General features: G+C 39.6%; 1 protein-coding gene across 2 annotated transcripts; it reads right to left on the bottom strand.

The window, feature by feature from the left end:
- Positions 1-1,795: 1,795 nt before the first annotated feature.
- On the bottom strand, positions 1,796-14,907 carry rhot1b (ras homolog family member T1). Of its 2 annotated transcripts, XM_035183223.2 has the most exons (20): positions 14,548-14,907; positions 13,273-13,331; positions 13,070-13,151; positions 12,816-12,859; positions 12,680-12,733; positions 12,493-12,545; positions 12,037-12,145; positions 10,638-10,739; positions 10,275-10,373; positions 10,023-10,131; positions 9,795-9,915; positions 9,215-9,299; positions 8,595-8,740; positions 8,320-8,420; positions 7,951-8,081; positions 7,700-7,783; positions 6,881-7,003; positions 6,588-6,790; positions 4,676-4,798; positions 1,796-3,014 (listed from the first exon to the last, which is right to left on the bottom strand). In XM_035183223.2, exons 1-20 carry the CDS (start codon positions 14,582-14,584, stop codon positions 2,897-2,899), a joined length of 1,983 nt encoding a protein of 660 aa, XP_035039114.1. In that variant the 5' UTR covers positions 14,585-14,907; the 3' UTR covers positions 1,796-2,896. The 2 variants fall into 2 exon arrangements, with proteins under 2 accessions (XP_035039114.1, XP_035039124.1); XM_035183233.2 differs by lacking the exon at positions 4,676-4,798.
- Positions 14,908-15,102: the final 195 nt, after the last annotated feature.

The raw sequence follows: 15,102 nt of genomic DNA on the forward strand, positions 1-15,102 counted from the left end.
GTTGTGAAAAAAAAAAAGACCCCGGAGCAAGTCTCCATCAGGGGTCAGAGGTCAGAAATCCACTGTCAAATTTTGGGATTGAAGTTTTATGAAGTTTTGTTGGCTTATAGTGGCATCACTCACAATACAGACTTGAACAGCATCAAAATAATTCACACATACTGATAATCATTCAAATATAAATAAAGTGCTTCAGTGCAGACAAAGCAGAATTAAGGGACTGATTTGCAGCTCTGTTACATTCATTATAGGGACTTCAATGTATTTCAGGTTGCAAATACAATGCATGTCTTATGTGCATAGATTAAATGAGAATCTATTATCTTCACATTTAACATATTTCTTTTTCAACTGTTACAAGACATCCAGAAATCAACAGGATGTAACTGCACTAGCAGTGTGAGGAGATACTTAGAAATAACTAGAAGTCCTGGAGGTTTGACCCCTTGCAACAGCTCCAAAATCTTTATGTAAAATCTCTTATTTTTGTCCCATATTAAGTAAATAATTCATTTAATAAATCAACATTGTTAGAGGAGTGGAGGGAGCTATTGTCTCTTTAGTTACATGCACCATGAGAATTTCCATTAAAAGCTGCTAATTGGACAAAATAAGCTTTGATGTGTTCTTGCTTTCGCAAATCGAGCACTAACATCAGCTGAGGAGCTGTAACGTGAGGCTGAGGGAGATGATGGGGGGCTGGGTAACGAGGGAAGAGAGTGTGAACAGGAGAGTTACTGAACACCTGCTTCTGTGGGAGAAGTCAGCTCGCGTATAAATTATGTATATACTGTGTATAAATTAACAGCCAGCGACAGGAGTCTCTCTTTGAGCTACTTGCAGCCACCAACTGTCGTCCTGTGTGACTTAACCCCACCGATGAACTCATTCACTGTGTACAACGAACTCCACTGGACCTCTCCATTGAAACCCTCTGCCATTTCAAATGATTCGAAACAGACAGAAAACATAAAATACAATAATATAAAATAAAACTACAGTGTTTACTTCAGTTGGGTCCAGTTTGCAAGTTGAGCTGCAGATGCTGGATATTTGAACTATATATAATTTAATTTAAGGAAACTTTTCAAACCATTAAGGCTTATCCATTACTTTTAGCTGGTTAATTATCCCATCTTAAGCAAAGTATTTCAGCTATGCACTTCTTTGAGCAAGCAATATTAACCATTCATTTAAAATATGTGATATTTTAGGCATTAAGCATTTCAACTGTTATCCATCACTATTATGCCAACCATTTACCCATAACCTTTAGAGAACACCTTCAACTTCCTTCTTGTGGTTTGCTCATATTTCAGGTACCCACAGTTGAATTAGGTGACGACACTTGTGTGGAAAAAGGGAACTGCTCCGTTCAGCACAATTTTGGGATTCTGCATACTGAGTTTGTTAGTTATCATTAACGGAATACACAAACATACACTGAACATACTCAGTGCTAGTGTATACTTATACACTGAAATATACTCTACATAGCAAACAACATATGGTTTCTAATTGGCCAATTCAGATTTCTAGGCAATGCTGCCCTCTTGTGTCTCAGTAAGCCTTGACATGACAACATTAAAGTTGGTTTATGTGGTAGGATATCAGATACCAAAGTCCTAACTGTAAACAAAAAAATTGACAAAGTTCATTTTCAATAATTATTACAAGTAATACACGATTTACCATTGCCTACAGTCGTCTGTATAGATGAGTGCTGTTCAGAAATACCCAAAATAATCAAGTAGTAATGGCAAAAACTTGGTAAAAAGAAAAGATTCCATTCAACCAGATGTAACAGACATTTATTGATTGTAAACATTTGGAAAGGCAGGGTGGAGTAAATACATCAAACTGAACCTTGTGTCATGCCACATTATTGCATCTTCTGTGACCAGGAGAGATGAACAGGAATCACAGCAAGACTCGACTGTACTCCTGTCAGTAAACACACATACAACCCTGGAGTATTCGGCAAGCAATGCAGACAAGTTGGCATGGCCATTTCTTGTAAAGGAAAACTTAAAATACTTGAATGTGCTCGGAAATTGCATGCTAACACAAAATGTACAGGTTGGCTGCAGAGTAAATGCACTCGCACAAGCTGTTGGAGTGATCAACGCGTGAAGGAGAGAGAAAGAGAGAGAGAGAGAGAGAGAGAGCTTTCATTCCACACACTCATCCACTAATGACAAACTGACATGCTCAGATGTGCAAACACAGGAAATAAAAAATGTGCCTCAGAGCGCGTGGCCATGAAACACAAACCAATGTTCTGTCGAAATAAGTGATAGCTGCTAACGTTTGTGCAAGTCAATGACCTGGCTGTTGGTGGGAGTCACACGTGGCCTTTTTGGACAAGCAAATGTACAATATACTATGTCATATACATTATTTACATCTTGTTCAGTCTAATAAAAGCATTGCCTCTATTGCATACCTCACACACCTTAATCCCCAATTCAAGTTCATCATTCCAAATCAGCAAGCAACCAAAAAAATAGCTATATGTTATCTCACTATGGCTCATCAGCAGCTTACGTTATTTTTTTTAAATATAAATATAAATCATTACTTTACTTTGCAAATGCATTTAATTGCAGACAGACAGATTGAGCAAATTAACAGTTTTTGTACAAATTATTTTTTCAATAATCTTCAAGAAGGGAAAATAACAGTGGAATGAAAACAGGAAAAAAAAAAAAAGAGTGTTTGCTAAGGTCATTTTGCAAATGTTTTTTTTTTTTCTTTCTCAAGCAAAAACAAATTACTTTGTTCGATTAAATTATGAAACAATGACAGGCTTTCCATGGAAACAGGAAAAGCTAAGGTTGTGACTGGTCAAACTAGGGTGTATGTAGCCATGTATCATGGGTAAAGATGGAAATAATCATCGTGATTTGAGCAGCACTCTGTACATGGTTAAGCCCAGCAACGCAAACACCGTGGCCCCGACGCTCGCCCGGAGCCAGAAGGTGGAGCTCTTCAGGTCTGCTTGAGTGACATGTCTGTTAAAAACAGAGAGGGTGATAAAGTAGATAAATATAGAGACCAAGTGAAGGGAGGAACAGTTTAGAGTTTTAAGACATCAAGATGAAAAAAGGGATGACAAGGAGAAAGATGAAAGAGCCTAGTTCGAGTGAGACTTCATCTATTAATCATAACTGGGTCGGAGCTGACTGATCACATCTCTGCACAATTTACGGCTCCTACTTTTTCCTCTTTCACTAATGACTCAATTTTGAATCACAAGTGGCAAAGTAATCAGAGGTGTTGCTGTGAAAGATGATGCACAAATGAACATATAGGGAAAATATGGATGAAGTGATGAAGCAAATCATACAGACGAGGGACATGCAGGATTATAGTTATGACATGAGACAACAAGACGAGACATCTCAGACGGCTGAGAACGAGTGACTGAGCAATGAAAAGAACTTGGAAATTGACACTAACTGAATTATAGGATTCAAATCCAACGTGGAAATGCTGATTAAAATCCTCGTAAAAAGGAGCTTGCAAGAAAATTTCAATACATGAAAAGGGCTGTAAAAGAATGAAAGATGAAAATGTTGATATTAAACATGATTGTTGGGGAAAAAGGGAGAAAAATCAAAAGACAACTTGAAGGGAACGGAACAGAGGACTAGTGACTGGTAAATAATGTTCTAAGCGACTTTCTAACTGACCAACACTTTCCATATGGCTTGTCTACATAAGATGGGTCCAATCTGGGCCTTTCGTATGTATGTATTGTGGATAAAGTGTGTTGTCCTTATCCATGATTATTTTTCTCTTTTATCTAACTTGTCTTATGATAACAGTTAACCGAATCATTAGTGAATGTTCCTGTTCTGCTGTTGTGTTTGTGTTTACGTGCATGAACTACAGATGTGTTTTTAATGTGTGTGCAAATGAGTCTCAGGCTGCCTGATTCAGTACTTCTGTAGTAGATGGGTTTTCATGGGATACACTGTCACCAAGGTACCATGTTAAACTAAAACGTTACTTATTTCCTGTCATTTTCTGCCTTTCAAGCCCCTGGAGTGTTTTTATAGGCACATTCCCTGAGAAATGATGTGGAAATTAAATTAAACAAATTTACTAGAGAGAAGGAAGTAAAACATAAAAAAATAAAAGACATGCATTACTTATATATATGAAAAAAAGAACAAAAAGTAAGGGAAAGCAAAAAGAAATTGGAGGTGAAAACAGCCTGCAAACGTTAGTCACTTATTACATTTGTGCATTATTATCTGTATCTACACTAAAACCTCATGTCAGTGTTTTCACAAATGAAAGTACAGGCAATATTCACATAAGAGAGGATTTAAATGGCTTTTTGTTATAATTTTACAACAAATTTAAAATCACCAATATTAATTTACTCTCTATAATCTGATATTTTACTGTGCCTTTGTGTAATACTGCGAATGGTACATGTGATGGCAGTGATTGTTAAGCTTTCCGACCTTCTGCATGCAGCAATAACATTAAATATTTGATTCACTTCCATTGGTTGTAATTTGCATCATCTTCTTTCTGAACCTGTCACTAAAGCTTCAGTCCACTGGCTCAAAATCAAACAACTTCAACTTCAGAATGAAAAAGAAGAAATGACTGATGGGAGAGAGCACAGATGGTAACGTGTCAGAAAGGTAAAGAGGACCTTCTAAGTACGACAGCGTAGAGCTTGGCCCTGACCGTCTGGAGCAGCTCAGAGTTGAGGAAGTTGTGACACAGGCAGAAGGTGCACCGGTTACAAGTGCACATGCAGCGCAGCCGGGCGTGGCTGAGGAGAGACACCCACACAGAAACACAGAAACCACACACGTAGGGTATTAAACACATACCGAAGCAAATCCGGCAAACACACACAGACAGACAAGGGGAAGGGAAGAAAGTTAAGAGTTTAAAGACGACTCCAACAATACAAGAGTCAAGAGCCAAGTCCATGAAGAGAAGTTGAAAACTTTCAGCTGTGAGACACATTCAGGGGAATGTGATAACAAGTACAACAATCACTGATTGTTATTTCAACAATAAAGGGAAAGTTTTTTTTTATGTGGATGAACAAAGCCCTTTGAGGACTACTATTAATCTCCGGACACACAATAAAGAGGAAGATACTGATGCATCAAAATGGCAACAAAAAACACAGTCATCTATTCTGAATTTAACAAAACTTCATCCACAAAATGTTGCGACAAAGAAATATCCCTCTGCTTGGTAACATTATTAAATTGGTTTGTGGAAAAACGATAAAGAAATGCTCAGATGAAATGTTTGTGTGAGCCTCTGGGAGAGATCAACATTCGTTTAACTGCAGAGCAAAACGCTGCATCAGACCGAAAGCTACATGCCCAGAGGGCAGTGAAACGTAGAATGAGGAGCATGATGTCAGAAACTGTGACGTGCAGAGAGCAGGAACATGCCCACAGGGAATATGTTTACCCTGAATGAGGGAATGAAGCAGCAGAAATTATAGCGAGTAGGCTATAGCTTTGTATTTAAACTATAAAATGTGTTTAAATGATTCCTTACTAATAAAAAAACATCCCAACCACCCCACCTGCTCACATAAATTCATTTTTAGATGATCTGTAGCTGTGGATTTACAGAACTAGTTGTCTGGTGTAGTTTTCCACAGACATATGGTAATGTTTAAACCAACTGCAGATTGTCTTTAAAAAAATATCTCCCAGTAGAATCAGCTTTCAGATAATCATAAAACACTAAGCGGTCAGGTTGTAGCAGCTGTTACCAAACTGAATTTCCATTTTATACAAAAGAAAGCAAAAGTTAAAAATCAATTTCTGTTGGCTGAGAGTTTCTACCAACATGTAACCAACGTGGTTAAGTCCATGTCAAATCATCACACATTAGGGCAGCATCATCAGAGACTGACTCTGACTGGTCATATCTCCCTTAATATAGGTCACAGAGAAATTGTGAGTGATTGTATTAGTTTAAGTAAAATTTGCTAACAAGCGATTGGTCAGATTCTTAACCAAAGTTAGTTTATAATGTCAACAAGACCTCCAGAGAGTTTGATGTTTGGTTATTGAGTCGGTGCTGAGATATCATTACTTATCTGTAGTGACATCATCATCATAACTGACTGGTGAACAGCAGTTAGTGATCAGTACAGACAAGCACATGCAAATGTCCACTACTTTGTTGATGGGCTCCTTACATGTCCTAAATCATGGTAATAAGAAAAGTGATAATAAAAGCATTTCACTTTAAAAGTTCTGCTATGACTTTGAAACATTTTATACAAGAACGCTGAGCCTCATGTTTACAAACAAAAATTGAACTAACTAACTATAATTTGTATGAAATTGTAATCAGGTCAAATAAAATATGCCACTTTAGTCTATAATGTATAACAGAGCTGCAACATTACAGTTACAGTAACTCTAACACTTGTGAACAAGAGCTGGGTGGAGTTAATACACATTAACCAATTAGAAATTGCTTCCTATAATTAAGTTCCTCAGTCAGTTAACTCAGCTAGCTAATGTGTAAAATACCTGGTGGAAGTATAAAGACTCTAGATCGAGTGTCTGTATACGTACGGGTACATGGCCATGGTGGTTAGTTTGGTGTAGATGTCTTTGTTGGGTGCTGCTGCTGTGCTGCAGGTGAAGGACTGGGGAGGCGGCATCTTGTGCTTCCTGCAGAACTCCAGGGGAGTGCAGCCATACATCTGTTTGATCTCAGGCAGGTCAGACTTGGTTGCAATCATCATACACGGAGTCTTACTGTCCATGAAGTATTGCTGAGGGAGGAGGAGAGAGGGTGAGGGATTGTGTTTAAGATATTAAACGAGTGAACAGTTGTCTTGATAAAACAGCACACATGGTTTTACCTTGAAGACTTTGGCGCAGTATTCGAAGGAGTAAGGGTTACTGACATCATACACCAGGCAGACTATGTCACAGGCCATATCAGCGTCGGACAAATAGTCGAAGTCAGGGAACACTTCATGAAGCTGGAGGGAAGACGACAGGAGAGGACATGAAAGGAAAGAGAGGCTCCTTCAAAAGCTTAAGACAACACAATGTGACTTTTACTGAGCAACAGTGCCCTCCTCTTTCATGTAGAGAAAAAACTGTCTATCAATCTGTTGATCGGAGCTCTGACTGTGTAGTCCCACTATCCAGATCAGTGGATATTACCCATGATCCTCAGCCTCCTGAACCAGAAGAGCTGCCACTGGAACAAATACGCCAAACTCTAATAGAATTCTTCATATTTGAAAAGTTTTGCCGATGAACACCGTTTTTTAATGATTTCTAGGTCTCTTTACCTGATCTACAGTCTGATTCAGGCTATTTAAGCAGCGGCTATCAGTCGAAGAGTGGGAATGAAAGCTGCACAACTCTCCATATTCCAAGTCAGAGCACCATCAAACTACTTCTAGTTGTTTTATGGTTTATACATAAAGTCAGATAAGTAACACAGTTGACAATCAAGCACACAATTTATATCCCTTTAACATATTGTACTTAATTGTTTTGTTATATGATGAAATGAAACACAATCACTTATTATTAATTATTATTACTTTACTATTTCTATCTTTATTATTGTTTTATCATTGGAAGAGCTTTACTTAGACACCACAACTACAGAAATTGATAGAAATTCCAATCATATTTGAATATTAGGGGTTTCTGATACTCACCAGAAGGTATTTCTCCTGACCGTAAACATATGTTGTGCTGATGGCGTAGTAGGATCTGTGTTCCTCTCGAATGGTCTTTTGGCGCTGAGAGGGAGAAATGTCACGTAAATCAGTCAATATATACTTACATAATAATATATACAATACCATGCATGCAAGAAAAGAAAAAAAAACACAAATACCTGACCTTTATGTCTATAACTATAAAAATACGGACCATTTCTATTTACAACTGTTTATGTTTGTTTTACCGTGAGGTTTCTACCCAGGAAAGCCTGGAGGAAACCGCTCTTGCCGCTGCCAATGTCTCCGAAGACGTTACAGCGGAAGACGCCGCGCTGGGTCTGCTTCTTCTGCAGGTCAATCTTCTTATCTCTGGTCACTGCAGAGGGCAAAACCCACACAGGGGCGTCAAAGGATCAGTGTGCTGTTTACTAACTAAATGTATAATGAAGAACTTAAGGAAAAAAATTAATATTAATTAAACTTAAATTTTTCTGAGAAACATTGCAGTGCATTTGCTTCTCTCTCGCATTCTTGATATATAAAAATCAACACAATTAGGACCTATATGTCATTATGTAGGTTTATATTAGCTAATATGTAAAATACAAACGTACCTGTAATCCCTGATGCCTGCGACTCCTGCTCAGCAACAATAGAGTAACCAAGATAACCCAAATACTCCAGGCATCGCTGGACGTCCAGATATGTCGTCAGCCTGAACGTGAGAAAGTTGGAGGAAAACAAACTAAGTAGTGGATCCATTGAATATAGAAATCTGGCATCTAACCAACAGCATCTTTTTGATTTGACCACCAGAGGTCGCCAAAGTCAGACTTTCTTTTTACGCCACACATAGTTTATTAAAATTATACTTAATTGTCCTCCTTACGTCCACTGGGAGAGATATCCCTGGTAGGTGATCCAGCCGTTGTCATTAGTGCAAACTGTGTTGCTGACATCAGCACCCCAGGGCATGTAGGGAAAAACCTCAAACAGGTCCCTCAGCTCATCTGGTGACAAGGCACAGTCTCGGTCCTGTTTGACACAAAGATTGTGGGTCAGGGAATCTGGACCGAAATATGGATATGGAAAATGATACTAAAGGTAGGAAATATTTAAGGTGTGATTTTAAGTGTGAATATTAACTGATTGAAGTACACTTGCTCCGTATATTACAGTATATAACTCTGTGTAATTCACTTTGTTTACCACTTGTAAATCTCTACAGGAGAAAAAACACATGATGGACCAAAGCACACGTTCACAGTTGGACACTGATCAGTATAATAGAAATCCGATCTTGACACAGGCCACCGCTTTCACTCCGTGACCGAGCCTAATGCTCCTGTCAATCCCTGCTCAGTGGTGAGGGGTTAAATCACGGCCCGGCCAGGTGGACGGTGTTGGCTCTGGGAGAGGAATGTGTTTGTGCACGGTGCTGGGTACTGAGCAGCTTCTCTCTGAGGCAGAGGCTAATGTAAATAAAGAACCAGACTTACAGGATCGTACCTTATCATGTTTGTCAAAGACGCTCTGGAGGAAGAGGTAGGCATTGTGGTTGAGCTCTGTGGTGCAGTCTATAGGAACTTTCAACCTGGAGAGAATTAAATATGACAGTTTCCAGACATAATTAGGGACACAGACACAAGATGAACACAACGAACATTACTACACAAATAAAGTTAAAGGAGAAACTGATAAACTATAAAACGTGGCAGTGGGGTTTTAGGTTGGCATATTAGCAGATGTGATGAGAATGTACATGTTAAGTCAACTATTGATCCTTCTTTGCTAAAAACCATGGTGTTAAATCAATTAAGCTGTTTTCCGACATGAACTTCAGAAAATGCCTGGAAAATTGGGCCAGGAATCTAGTAACAAATTAAGACGATTGAAAGTTTGACCAAAGGCACAACTGGGGATCATTTTCTCTCCTTCAAAAAGATAGACGATAGAATAATTTCATGCTTTTGTCAACTGAAACAAAAAGGAGAACATTTTTATTTGAGAAAATACAGTTTTAACCTGTGCCACACGATGCAACCCTCATATATACTGAGGGAAAACAATAAAAAGGTTCTGGACTCACGGTGGGAAGAGGTAGTCCTGATTTAACTCCAGGTCATCGTCATATCCGAACCTCCTCAGCACCGTCCAGGTTGTTTCATGACGACCTCGCTGAATGAACAGGGTGTGCAGGAACAGGAAGCCTGGAGTGGAAAGACACAGAAACACAAAACAGTTATAAAATAATGCAAAAGCAGTTTTGTTATTGTATGGTTAAAGAAATGAAGGCGGTCAGTCCGTTTGTTCCTACCTTTCAGACTGAGTCCGTTATCACAAACTCCATCGCTTAAATTCTTCCTCACTACATTTTTTACATCCTCTAACGCCTGAGGCTCGAGTGGGGTGTTGAAACATGTCCGCTATGAACAATCAGACAGAGACATTATTGTACATCAAAAACTAGCAAATAGATCACTGAAAAAAAGTAAACGAATGTATTAAGAGATTATTTCAAAAAGCTGAGTTGCTAAATGTAGTTTTATATATTCATCAGTTGATTTACCTGGAAGAAGTTGAGCTCAATATCATTAAGAATCCCATCATTGTCGAGATCCGACACTTTGAAGATTCGGGTCAGAGCTTTCACACAAAGCAGCTTCATCTGGAAATAAAGGTGATAAATGAAAGTCACTACATTTAAGATATTTCACACGTTTATATACAAAAGTAACATTTAGCTTTTGGGGATTTAATTTTCCCACAGAATTTTGGGCTCAGATTAAAGAAATTTATATATATTGTGAAATTCTGTTTCCAAATTCAGAGGGATTTTCTAATGCACGCCTTGATGCAAAACAATGAACTCAGTCACAACAGCGATGTCGACAGTGTTGCTGACTTTGCATAGTTGTATTTTTGCTCTTACGTCTTTCTTCTCCGGACAGTAGAGGGGGCCGGTGGGGTGCAGAACGGCTTTTTGGGCGTAGTAGAACAGCTCTGAGATGTTCTTCAGGTTTTTTGCAGAACACTATTCACATAACAAGAAGAAGAAGAAGAAAGGAGTGTGGTTAACACATGGATGAAAATGTATTTTCAATACTGCAGTGCAGAGCTATAATGACCTGAAGAGCCTTGTAGCATATAAACATCTTAACACCTTTGAAAATCTCACTGTGCTGCAGCTTAATGTGAACAAATGTCTGTAATATCAACAGTTTCCTGGAGAAGCAGGACAACTGCTGTTTACCTAAATGTCCCTGTGTGTGTGTGTGTGTACACGTATATATGTGTGTGTATTTACAGTATATGCGGTTATGTGTATGTGTGTGAGAGGTAAGTCAGGGCCAGACAGGGTTTACACATAGGATCTGTCTGAGAATCAGAAAAAAAGCACCGGTGAATCCCTATTAGGAGACAGTAGTTAGGTGTTAAAGACTGACACGGGAGGAGGTTAAGAGACAGTGACCCCGTTCAGACCTGGTATTAACATCCCTCCTGAGTGATCCGATCACAAGCAGTCAGCGCTAAGTACAACAGTGATGTGTCCTGAGATCACATCACTCAGAACTCATTGGGAGACGGCCTGGAATTCATGTGGCCACATTATTTTCTCTGTGTGAATGCAAATGCGTCCTGGGCCACAAATGAAGAACCACTAACCAACCGTACATTGACTTGTTGACACTGGTGACCACATAATGAATGATACAGATACTTAGAATGGGTTAAACCTTCATATCTGCCCACAGCTCATTGATTCTGACTGACTAACAACATTATTTGGTCTTAGCGAACACAAATAACATTCGTGATTATTTGCATAAAGAGCGATGAAGTGAGCTCCGATCACAAGAGACACACTCAGGACGGGTGTTAATGAAAGATGTGAACATGACCAGTGTGATTGTGTCCCACAGATAAGGAGTCACAGTACAGTTCATCATGACGTGTGTTTGAGTTCATCTCAGAGCTGCTGTCAAGTATCAAATCCACTTGCGCTGAATATACTGTCACTCAAAACTGAAATTCAGCACATTTACAGTTGCTGTGCTTCCTCTTTGTGAACACTGCAGCAAACTGTTGTGAGGCTTCCCCAGTCGAGCAGTTCACAAAGTTCAAAAACCACACAGCTGATTAATGACAAATATTATGGGAGAAACAGTTTGGTTGAAAGTGAGCATCGTAAATATGAACATGTTGTGTGATCTTCAGTTGGCTTTGAATTGTTTCCTATTGTTGATAGCAATGCATTGTCCCACACTGAAACGTATTGTTTTACTAGTGAGGAACCACAGCAACAGTGAACAAAGAGTTCCGTCTCTCACCTCAACACAAGTCTCTATCTCACTGTACTGGTTCATTATGGGCAGTATGGTCTCCATGCTGCTGTGTTCCACCAGGTCCGACTTGTTCCCCACCAGGATCAGAGGAACCCTGGACAACACAACCACAACATTGAATATTAAGAAAAATAAATGTAATTTCTTTGGACACGTTCCAGTATTTTTCCTACAATAACAGCAGTGGCTCATTTCACAGTGAGTGCAGGAGGCTGAATCTGATCATGTGAAATGCTGCACAGCCACTGCTGCTCACAATGAAGCTTTGATGCTGCAGAAAAGGCTCTTTTCGCAAACTTTCCATTGGGTCGATTGTGCACTACGAGCTAGCTGTGCTAGCGGTCAGAGACAGAGAAACAGACGTCCTCTGTCTCCCCATTTCATTTGTCTGAAACCGACATGACAAACACAACTATAGACTATTTTTAAACAAGTTCACACCTGCTGTCCTTGTCCGTGTTCTCAAGAATGAGAGGGATCCAGTGGCTGGTCACCTACACAGACCAACACAAAGGTAGAGAAGATCAAACTTCTGAGACACGACTCCTAATTTATGAGTCACATATTTAAAGTTTAACTGTAATACAAACAATTTATGGAAATGCGAGCAGCAGCAGAGGTAACTCACCTTTTCTATGGACTTCTTGTTGTTGACAGAGTAGACAATGCAAATGACATTTGCCTATGAGAGAGACAGACAAAAGTCTTAAGCTTTCACCTGAACACATCTCTTCTCTCTCTGCCACAGAAATGCATTGACTCACCTTAGAGATCTCCTGAAACAGCTGCTCGTCAGTCTGCTCTGCCTCTGTCGCAAAAAAGACAAACGTACGATTGTTCAAATCTAGAAACAGTTTTTCTTTCTCAAGTAGCCAGGCAGAAAATAGTGTGAAGATACGATTTTAAAGATTTATGATGAACGAAGACGTTACCAAAACTGACAACAGTAGTTAAAGCACCATCAGATAGAAGCGTTTTTCAGAGGGAAAAAGAGGAAACAGTCGTGGCCTTAAACTACCTGAATAGTCCACGATGTGCGTGGGAACTCTCTCTGGTGTGACATCTGCAGGTATGGTGATTTCCTCAGCTCGGTAGGGCACCTAGGAAGAACACAAGTGATACATTAGACTATGGCTGAAGTAGACATGTTTACAACTGGCTACACAGCTTCATTAATCCCGATCCAAAGTGTTATATCTGACATAATAGGTTTCTCTGTACCACATGTGGGAACTCCTCGCTGACCAGGGACATGATGAGAGACGTCTTCCCCACCTTGGCTGTGGAGAGAGGGAGAACCAGGAGGGGTTTAGCATACCTTGAATTATGGCTTGATGATATGGCCCAAAATTATTTAAAGATACAAATGTTCAAATCAGTCAACCTCTGAAATTATCACGATTAAAGCCACATGATTATATATTTGAAGTGTACACACTGATTTTGGCTCCTGAGAGAAGGTTGTGGTTTTAAACACTTCTTTATGAGGAGAGAAGGATAAACAGGAACACATTTAATGATACCTCCGTACTGTGTTTGCACAAATCAGGAGCATTATATTGACATATACTGAGCCTTTGTTATATTGCTATAGATGAAAATGATATTGCAGTAGTTATTGATATTGTTTTATCTCCCAGCCCATTCAACAAACCATCACTAAATAATGATAAGTCATGTTAATGTGTTCCTTGTTGGGACTACACTTCTCTATTTAGCAAGAGAGAATAGTAATAAACTATTACTATCACGAGGCTACACAGATTTCATGTTATGAACATTACAAAACAACATGGTCATTTTGTTTGGCTGGTGTGTGATCTTAGAGATGCAGTGTCCGTCCTGGATCTGATCTGCTTTTTCAATTCTGTTTCAAGCACTAAACATTAAATGAGTGACAAGTCTAGATAATAAAACGGTTTATTTTGAGGACACTTACCTTTATTCACAGATATTATAATTATGAACTGAGCAGAGGAAACTTGCAAAAGGGAAGATGTCACCTGACAGTTCTGGAGATCTTTGTGCACTGACATAAACTCAGGTCACAGAGAAATGGCTCTCATATCATTTTAAAGCTCGACAGTATGATATCCACGATTCAAATGATTACAACAGTTAAAATGTCTAGCCTCCCAGGCCATTGGGCGGATGCTCAAAGAAATACAACACATACTGAATGGGAATCGTTTTGAAGTGAAATGACCCAGATGGTGCGTTAAGAGAGAAGAATGATCTGCTGCATGTTTAATATATTGTATTGTTCATTATGTTAATTACCAAGTGGGGGTTTGAATGGTCTACACGTCATCATGAGACTGTCAGCATCACATGTGCAGCTGGTAGCATCTCTCTCTCACACTCTCTCTCTCTCACACTCTCTCTCTCTCACACTCTCTCTCTCACACACTCTCTCTCACTCTCTCTCACTCTCACACACACACACACACACACACACACACACACACTTTCTCTCTCACCGTCGGCTTTACTTACACTCTCCCACCAATAAGATCCTCACGTCTTTGCGCATGGTGTCCGGCCTCAGTGTGAACCATGTATGCTCCAGAGAGGACGAAGGAGACTCACTCCCAGCTCTGCGGGCCTGACTCGCTCTGCTCGCGGCTCCCTTCACATGCTCAGCTCCGGTTCCCTCAGCGGACCGATACCAACCATCTGATGTGTCCTGGGTTTATATTGTCTGGTGTAAATAAGTCTATTCTACCCGGGGACACAGTCCACAAGGAGTTAGCTCCGCTCGTGTTCAGCTAGCTAACCTCAGTTGACTGTGACAGCAGCGTTAGCGTTAGCATGTGTCCTCCGCCACGCCCCTCCGACTCAGCTGACCGAGCAAAGATCGTATATTGACTAAAGAGTCACTCCCTGTCCCCGTTTTGACTGTGTCATCCCTCTAGTTTAACAGTTCACTTTGTATTTACGCCGAGAACTGCGATGCTAATTTGTGTTTTTGAATAAATTCAGTGATCTACAACTCCACCCGAGATAAAAAGTAAAATCGTGGAATTTTTTTCTGTTTCTATTTGCACTATT

The sequence above is a fragment of the Hippoglossus stenolepis genome, chromosome 2, assembly GCF_022539355.2.
Source record: "Hippoglossus stenolepis isolate QCI-W04-F060 chromosome 2, HSTE1.2, whole genome shotgun sequence".
Classification (NCBI taxonomy): Eukaryota; Metazoa; Chordata; class Actinopteri; order Pleuronectiformes; family Pleuronectidae; genus Hippoglossus; species Hippoglossus stenolepis.

Bases quoted from the DNA above. Each gene is read 5' to 3' on its own strand.
- rhot1b (XM_035183223.2), bottom strand. From the start codon at position 14,584: ATGCGCAAAGACGTGAGGATCTTATTGGTGGGAGAGT. The intron at 12,546-12,679 runs GTGAGTTACCTC...TGGTCTGTGTAG, and splicing joins ACAAGAAGTCCATAGAAAAG to GTGACCAGCCACTGGATCCC. The intron at 10,132-10,274 runs GTAAATCAACTG...GATTGTTCATAG, and splicing joins TTGAGCTCAACTTCTTCCAG to CGGACATGTTTCAACACCCC.